At 40.0% G+C, this 8,681-nt stretch overlaps 1 protein-coding gene across 2 annotated transcripts; it reads left to right on the top strand.

Moving 5' to 3' along the window:
* The first annotated feature begins 7,426 nt into the window (after positions 1–7,426).
* Positions 7,427–8,674, top strand: nppb (natriuretic peptide B). Of its 2 annotated transcripts, XM_034087847.1 has the most exons (4): positions 7,427–7,620; positions 8,041–8,076; positions 8,157–8,430; positions 8,539–8,674. In XM_034087847.1, exons 1-4 carry the CDS (start codon positions 7,507–7,509, stop codon positions 8,547–8,549), a joined length of 435 nt encoding a protein of 144 aa, XP_033943738.1. In that variant the 5' UTR covers positions 7,427–7,506; the 3' UTR covers positions 8,550–8,674. The 2 variants fall into 2 exon arrangements, with proteins under 2 accessions (XP_033943738.1, XP_033943739.1); XM_034087848.1 differs by lacking the exons at positions 8,041–8,076; positions 8,539–8,674 and having other exon boundaries at positions 8,157–8,444.
* The last annotated feature ends 7 nt before the right edge of the window (positions 8,675–8,681 follow it).

The raw sequence follows: 8,681 nt of genomic DNA, 5'->3' as shown, positions 1-8,681 counted from the left end.
TAACTTGTTGGATCCATTAGTGTTGCCTTGTAATGGTATTGTAGTAAAACAAATATTTTGTATAATACCTGAGTGTGACTCTTTTTGTGTGAAATGTAGGCTAGCTTATTATTATTATTATTCTAAGTGATACTACCATTCTTAATGCACGTAAAATGAACAACTACATTTGGTCCTTAAAAATGTATATTTTTTATTTTGTCGTCAGCTGTGAGCAGTTAATCATCGGAACAGTTTGCTGTTAGACAATAAACGGGGATCGGTGTTGTAGCTCATATTTTCAGTAGGTCCTGGCTCAATTTGTGGCATCTTCAAGCAGTGGCAGGTACTTCCTGTGGCAGCTGCAAATGCTACTACTTGCCGAGGCATCTGCCTCTACTGAGCGGGAGTTACCACTGGATGCCGGGGCAAGCGAAGGTTTACTGTAGCTGCCACTCGCCTTCCGTGGCAAATGCTGCTGGTTAAACACGTATTCATCGTGTACATTGTCGCTGTTTAGGCATGACTTTATAGAACTGATCTGTACACATGGCTGATATGCGATCTCTATTTTTCAAAAAGATTATAAATTATCATTTCTATTTCATTTTCAAATCAAATCAATTTGACTTGGAGAACGTGGTTTATTAAAAATAAATAAACGTGCTATTTTTATGATACTACTCAAGATATATTATAATTAAATAAAGACAACTTATTGACATTAAGATCTATCATTATTGACCAGAGGTGGGAAGTAACTTACTTAAGTACTGTACTTAGAATTTAGAAATAGCCTTGTTCTTTAGTTGAGTATTTCAATTGTATATTAGTATTTCTACCCCACTGTAGTGGAGATAAATGGTGTACTTTTACTACATGACATGTATGTAATACCTTTAGTTACTTTACAGATGTGGATGAATGATGTGAAATATAATCAAATGTTAAATCAGACTTTAGTTCCACCTGGAGTAAATCCACAAATTACCCTGCAGTACTGTATACAAAGTCATTCAAACGAGCTGCACCTTTACCAGCTTTGAGAACACTTTCATGATCAATCATTATAATGAAAACATGTCATATGTACTTTTACTTTAAGTATATTTTGATGCTAATACTTTTGCACTTTTACTTGAGTAATATTATTAATACAGGACCTTTACTGTAATAGAGTATTCCTTCCTACATTTAGGTACTTCTACTTTTGCTTAAGCACAAGATCTGAGTACTTCTCTCATTTCTGTTCTTGACACAGCAACGTGTCCACTGGTGTTATTAGCCTCAGCTACAACTGATTAGGGGTAGTTGCCACAGCTTGCTCTGGCAAGTGCTACTGCTAGGGGGCAGATGCCACTGCTTGCTTGCTAATATTTCGTAATGTTAATTATTTGGTCTTCTTTATCTGTTTATTCAAGAAAGACATTCATACAGTTATACAGTGTAATTATTAAATGCAGTTGCTAAAGCTTAGAAACATCATTTTTGTTTCACTCACTCAGGTCCAAGCTGCAAAGAGTGTGCTGATTTAAAAGCCTATATATGGCTCTTGCAGCACCATCTACAGGTACATTAGCTGAACTGTAATACATGACAGGCTGTTATGGCTTTACACTACATGTGTCAAACTCAAGGCCCGGGGGCCAAATAAGGCCCATGGTGGATTTAATTTCGGCCCGCAGGATCATTTCGAATTACTATTAGATTTAATGTTTAATGTTGTTTTTATAGGCAATAATTTAAGCTTTGTTAGTTCCAGGTTTAATATGTGCAATAAGTTATTTCAATACGTTTTGCAATAAACATTGAACCAGTCCGGCCCTCGACTAGTACCCATTTATTTTTGGCCCACTGTGTATTTGAGTTTGACACCCCTGCTTTACACCTTGCAGCTATTATGATAATTTGGTTCAGTTAGGAAAAAACTCACATTTTATTGATACACATTGCATTTAGCTGACGCTTTTATCCAAAGCGACTTACAATAAGTACATTTGACCAGGAAGATACAACCTTGAAGAAAACAGAATCATATAAGTACATCAGGTTTCATAGAGCCAAACATTTCAAGTGCTACTCAACTGGCTATAGATAAGTTAGTCCTTTATTAGTATATAAGTGCTCTGTTAGCAGTTCTTTGTTAGTAATTCTATCGCTCGAGGTGGAGTCGAAAGAGATGAGTTTTCAGTCTGCGCAAAAGAGCCGAAAATATATCATTTTCACTCCGAGTGGGAGGATGATTATTTTGATCTATTCCAATTCAAAGTCCATCTGTCTCATCTGCAATGTGAGCGTGGCTTTATCAAAGAAGGGTAATTTAGGAGCGGCATTTCAAAACAGTGCACAAACGCTACGAGACGGAATTCCCTCCTAATTCTGCCCTACGCTCCCAAAAGGGGAGGGGCCTGAGAGGACAGCTAAATGCACAGCAGTCCATTTTCACCAGGCCCAACAACAAGAGCAAGCCTGCTACCATAGCATCTTATCGTGTCAGTCACGTTCTTGCGAAACACATGAAGTCTTTCAAAGATGGCGAAGTTGTGAAAGAAGCATTCCTGGAGGCTGCCGACGCGCTTTTGGGGACAGTAAACAAGGCACCCAAGGCTATAAATTAGTGACTTACTTAAAACGGAGAGCCGTGGAGAACATTCACCTCACGACAGCGGAGCTACGCAGGCATCCTTCCGAATGTGAAAGGGGAAAAGGGAGGGGAAAGTGGTGGGCTGCTTGTGTGTGCACATGCGCAGACAGAACAGTATGTGGTAATTCAATTGTACATATTTTTTTATAATTACTTTTAAATGAATGAAATGAAATTGTTTTAAACAGTGACAATATAATTTAAGATTAATTAAAAAAGATAAGGAGGATGCAATAACACATTCAAATCTATAAAAAGAAAGGCTAGATTAAAACATGTAATATCTAAAAGGGGTCAGAATTCAGTGTATTGGATGTTGCAGGATATAAAATAACATTACCAGCCAAATAAAACATACAAATAGACACACTCATTCATTCTGCCCCAGATCAAATTAATTAAAATTCCAGACTTTTAAAGAAATGTTTAGACCTTGAATATCAAAAAATAAATGTAAAACTTTTTAAGGATCCACGGGGACTCTGGGCATAGTTTGGACTTCCAGATTATAGAAAAGCTACAAAGTGCGCAGTGTGCACGTAGGTCTGTGTCATAATAAGCATAAATGAACATTTCTGAAAAGGGAGAACACTTTTTACCTTGTTTCGGGAACCATTAATGATATCAATTCCACCTCCCACGCAGGAAAATAATGCCTGTAAAAACTAGATTGTATTGAATATAATGCCTGTAAAAACTAGATTGTATTGAATATAATGCCTGTAAAAACTAGATTGTATTAAGCTGGGTTTGAGGTTTGCCTAAAGTCTTTCTGCCTTGGCATAACAGTCAAGGTATGAGGACCCGAGATGAGAGCAGTTTAACCATTTATTTCCTTCACAACATTTGTTGACTGTCACAGTTAAAGATGATTTAGAGCAGGGGTGCCCACACTTTTTTGGCTGGTGAGCTACTTTTGAAATGACCAGCTCACCGAGGTCTACCAACCAAAAATAAAATCTTTTTTTATTTATACATGGGATAACTACAATAGGGCTGCAACAAACGACTCATTTGATAATCGATTAATCTATCGATTAATGAAACGATTAATTGACTATTCGGACTATTACTGTACGCCTTGCACAATTTCTCAAACGCTCTTATTTAGCCATCAACTTTTAGATTTAGCTTGAGGTTGTTTTAGGCATGTGGAAACTAACAATGAAGACAATAAAGATGAATACTTGATTAAAAAATACATATTACAAAATTAACATTGCTTTTTATTTAAATAAAATAAATAATATTTCACATCAAATGAAACAACAATGTTTTAACAAATCGTATTAAATAATCTAATGACAGAACTGTAAACAGAATAGCTGAAACTTCAACAAAAATAAAGAGTAACTCAGTTACCTCTAATCATTAACCCATGTTTGTATAATGTAGTTAACTCCTGTGTTGCTGCTAGCATACAGAACACCTGACGTGGAAAAGTTACTCATGGATGGGGGGGGGCTACAGAGCTACAAGAAAGACAGTCGAACCCGGTGCATATCCAGTGGAGGGTCTGGATGTGGTGCATTTTTTGCTAAATGTTTAGACAAATTGCTCGTGTTACCGCCCTTACATGCTAAACTCTTATTGCACTTTTGGTAACGAGCATTGTCCCCATCGAGACGGGTAACATTTAACCACACCTTGGATTGTCTCCGCCATCCCCGCCGTGTGTTGCTGCATGTAGCAGCCGCGTGTGTGTAAACTTCCCCGCCCCCTCGCACACAGACGGGGGAGAGAGAGATCTCGTCTCGATTGGAAAGATAAAAAATACACCGACCATAGACGCATTTGTTTTGCCTTTTTGCATGTTAGAAACGAGTTGGCGACACTAAGACTGCGAGATAATGTTTGTGTAGCAATAATACATGACCTTTCTCTTTCTCAACTCGCTACTCGGAGGGAAGTCGCTGTCATATGCCTTGTGAACACTCCGATAATGCCTCTCCACGTTACCTTTCTTTAGCAAAGCGACGCTTGCTTTACAAATAAGGCAAATAACCTTTGAATGTGACATCACAAAAAAATATTCTTCCTCCCATTCTGGGTGGAAGTGGTATGATTTTAGCTTTTTGCTCGGTCCCGCACTAATTTTGTTGTTTGTCTCTTTAACTTAATTTGAGTTTTCCAGGCACTTGACTGATTTTGTATCGCTTTGCATTCTGGGTTAACAGACTGGAAAGCGATAGGTCGCTTTTTCTGTCAATCAAGTAAACTCCTGAATTAAGTGGCAGGGAGGCCAAGGGAGGAGGGATCAAAACCTGTTTTGTCTATTTTAACGGAGCTGGATTTTTTTTTTTATTAATGACTCGTGATCTACCAGCATTGCCCCAGTCGACCGCGGTCGACGTACTGGGCACCTCTGATTTAGAGGCTAGAATATAAACACAAAAATAGCAATCAGAAAGAGCAAAACACTAGGGTACAATCAAATCAAATGTTGCTTTAACTAATTAGCATAAACCAAATATCAATAACTTTAAAACATATTAACGACTTACTCAAATAATGCATCAAACAGTAAACTGGTGAGGAGAGCACATGTGAATCGGCTACTTCGGACTGGAGATGGGTGAGTCCTGATTCATCCGAATCATTAACCCGGATCCTAGTAATGACCTGGGAGTGACGAGTCTCTCCTCTCCATTAACCCGAGTCCTTTGAGTCCTACACCTGGTGACGTACAAATTAAAACTATAAATTGCGTCACTCGCTACTCTCCTTATAACATGTAAAATCACATTACAACGTACCACAGTCCATCTGACTAGCCTTTAGCAAGTATGATAGCTGCCAGAAGTTATCGTTTGGCTCAGTGGACGCGGATCAGTGAAACTTCCTGCAGACTCGTGCGGACTCAGAGCCGTAACCGTATAGCAGATCCAGAGATCCAGACTCGTCATGCACGAGCATCGCCGCGGGAACAGGGAAGTCATTTTACTTAGGGGGTGCGGACAAAAGTGGGGAGAGATTTCAAAAACAGTAACATGAAGTTTTTCAAATGTACACCATTCGTAGCCCCGCCTCCAGCACCCCTACTTCCCGCGGCTATTGTGCACGAGTCAACAGCAGACTCAGAGATTCGCAAATCCTCACTCACTGTGCAAAACATAGCAGACTCGTGCGGACTCAGAGCCGTAACCATAGCAGCAGATCCAGAGATCCAGCAGACTCGTCGTCATGCACGAGTCAACAGCAGACTCAGATTTGCCAAATTTGCCAACATTTTTTATTAAAGCAAAAGACACTGTTGCGGAGGTTAATGTAACGTTAGTTTAATATGCTCGTGAAATGCAACAACTTTTCGGTTTCACCGGTAGGATTTCTACGCTCTTGGTGATGCTGACTCATATGACTCAAAGGACTCGTATGATCCGGATCTCTTCAATGACTGACTCAGAAGACTCCGTAAAAGGATCCGGATTTGCCATCTCTACAAGGAACCTCTGTGGGGGTCCTTGAGGATAAAAGGGAGAGGAGGACAGGGACCAGAGACAAGAGGGATAAGAGAGAGTTTGATCGCCTCCGTTGTCTTTTATCTGTCTGAAGGAGGGGGCGGGGCTTTCCTAAAATGAAACTTTCCTATATGAAATAAATAGTAATTGTTTCAAATGTTTAACTCTCCCATGACAATGATTCTCTGATCCATGCATTCATCACATCCAGAATTGAGTCTTGCAACAGTATCCTTATGGCTCATCTTCCAAAGTCGTAAATAAATGCAGATCATCCAGAGCTATTCTGCTCCTCTGCCGCCCAAAGGCCTTCTCCGTGAACACCCCACCCACCCTGTCCTGCAGAACCTCTACTGGCTCCCTGTCCCTCAACACATCATTTTTAAAGTCCTTCCCCTCACTCACAAAGCTTGTTGGTACATGGAGTACTCGACCTTTTTTCTGAGGTCAAGCTATTGACTACACATATTAAAACTATTAATACAGCGCAGTAAAATTCCTGTATGTGAGTGTTTACTACAAGTGTTTACTACAAGAACCCACTAACACCAGAGAGAAATACAAAAATATTCCTAGTTATTTCTCGTAATAAGAATAGCAATTATTAAACAAAATACATGGAATTGTTGCGTGCTATTATTTAATGTTGTATCCATTATGTGTAAGCTTCAATCAATTATTCATTTTTCTTTCTCCTCTTTTCCTGATTTGTGAATTGTTTTGTAGTTATTTGATGTATCGAAGGGTTTTGTTTTGTCATGTATGCCTTTGTTATATAATTTCTTTAAAATACAAAAAGGAGTGTGTAGAGGCGTCCCACAGGGTAGTATTTCTTATCACAGCAAAGACAAACTGCAATATCTATGTTATGTGAGGTTTCACATTGTCCTTGCTTCCTGCTACAGGGAGGTCAGAGTTTACAGTACGTCATAGACCAGTGGTTCCCAACCTTTTTTCTCTCGTGTCCCCCTTCATCTGCCCCTGAGGAGCCTTGAGAGAGGCTCTGCGTTGTTCCTCCCAGTGAAGGCCAATCTCTCAAACCAGCAGGCCACAATCACATACACCCCTCCATTTAGAAACTCTGTCACACTGTCTGTGGGTTTACTACTTCCCGTAGCTCAGTGACAACAGTGTCCCGTGTGCAGGGGGGGGGAGTGGGTTTCTGAAACAAAGTTGCAAATGGAAGCAGCTATGTCATAAGAATGCATCATATCTAAGGGACAATGCTTTAAAAGGAGCAGTTTCCGACTGCTCCTGTTATCAGAGGCAGGTGTCAGGAATGCCAGTCCAATTCTTGGCATACCTCTGTGTGCCAAGCTCCTGTATAAAAGTGAGAGCTACTGCTGCTGGCCCAGCATCCAAACAGCTTCCAGGAAAACAACAGCTTTCATCCATTGATACCATCAACAGGAACTCACAGGAAACATGTGTCTGTCTTCCATTCCCCTCTGTGGCTTCCTCCTCATCTTAAACCTACAGCTGTTCTGCACATCTCCCATCAGCCCCGGCCTCTCTGACGCTGACATAGACTTCTTTAAGGTGAGGCTCTGATTGATCCTGAAACCTGGGGTGGTAGTTTGGATGAGCTCAAGGGAACATGGACAACACTTTCAACACTTGCAGAGACTGCATTTTATTTAACCGATTTATGTTTAGTTATAGATCGTATTGTATAAACATCATATCCTACATTATTTGGACCCTTGGGATATAAATGCAATATAATGTAATATATGATATAATTGGACTTTGATGTGATCACATATGAGTTACTGAAGTTAAATATGTGCTCTAAGCAAATAACTGAAAGTGTCATGATAACGTGACAAATAATGCTACGGTTGTAGAGTCAACCACATTAAGGGCTGAAAATGTGAATATTTGGCGATTACCCTGTAGAAGAATATCACAAATGCTTCTAATGGTCTTAACATCTGCTTCCGATTACTCTGTCTAAAGGTGCTGACATCTTTGTTTGAAGGCCCTTCCTTGAATGTATGTCCTTCATTGAATTTGAAATGTTTCTGTCTAGTATGCAAGACATGGCATAACCTGTGTATATGTGGATGTTATAGGAGCTCCTTAGCAGACTAGAGGAGTCCGTTTCCGAAGTGGAGCAGAGTGTCACTGCAGAGAGGAACCTGGAGAGCCTGAGGACAGAGGAGGCGGCAGACGAACAGCAGCCCCCCCCAACTCTGGATGAGGCAGCAATCAGGGAGTTTCTCTCAGCAAAGAACCTGAAGAGCATCCGCAACGACTCGACCAGGAAGTCGTCCAGCTGCTTCGGCCGGCGGATGGACCGGATCGGCTCCATGAGCTCTCTGGGCTGCAACACAGTCGGCAAATACAGTAAGTTGCAGTGACCACACGTTTGTAATCATATTAAATAAGAACATGTGTACCAATATTAAAATATAATAGTCCTAACAGAGCTGTTATTATCTGTTTCTCTTGCAGATCGAAAGTAAAGAGAAAGTCTTACCAGCACAATCCTGGAACTGCAATGTCTCTACTAAAATATGATTTTATTTGAAAGCTATTTATTTACTCATATTTATTAAATATTGTTAGTTGCTAACGTGTATTTATTTAAATTGAAA

The sequence above is a fragment of the Pseudochaenichthys georgianus genome, chromosome 7 (assembly GCF_902827115.2).
Source record: "Pseudochaenichthys georgianus chromosome 7, fPseGeo1.2, whole genome shotgun sequence".
In the NCBI taxonomy this organism is placed as follows: domain Eukaryota; kingdom Metazoa; phylum Chordata; class Actinopteri; order Perciformes; family Channichthyidae; genus Pseudochaenichthys; species Pseudochaenichthys georgianus.
The sequence above is the reverse complement of the archived record's forward strand: the minus strand, read 5'-3'. Positions and strand labels throughout refer to the sequence as shown.

Excerpts from the sequence above, each read along its gene's own strand:
- nppb (XM_034087847.1), top strand. The coding sequence starts at position 7,507 with ATGTGTCTGTCTTCCATTCCCCTCTGTGGCTTCCTCCTCATCTTAAAC. Across the intron at positions 7,621-8,040 it reads CTGACATAGACTTCTTTAAG|GTGCTGACATCTTTGTTTGA; the intron begins GTGAGGCTCTGA and ends CTCTGTCTAAAG. Across the intron at positions 8,077-8,156 it reads TTGAAGGCCCTTCCTTGAAT|GAGCTCCTTAGCAGACTAGA; the intron begins GTATGTCCTTCA and ends TGGATGTTATAG.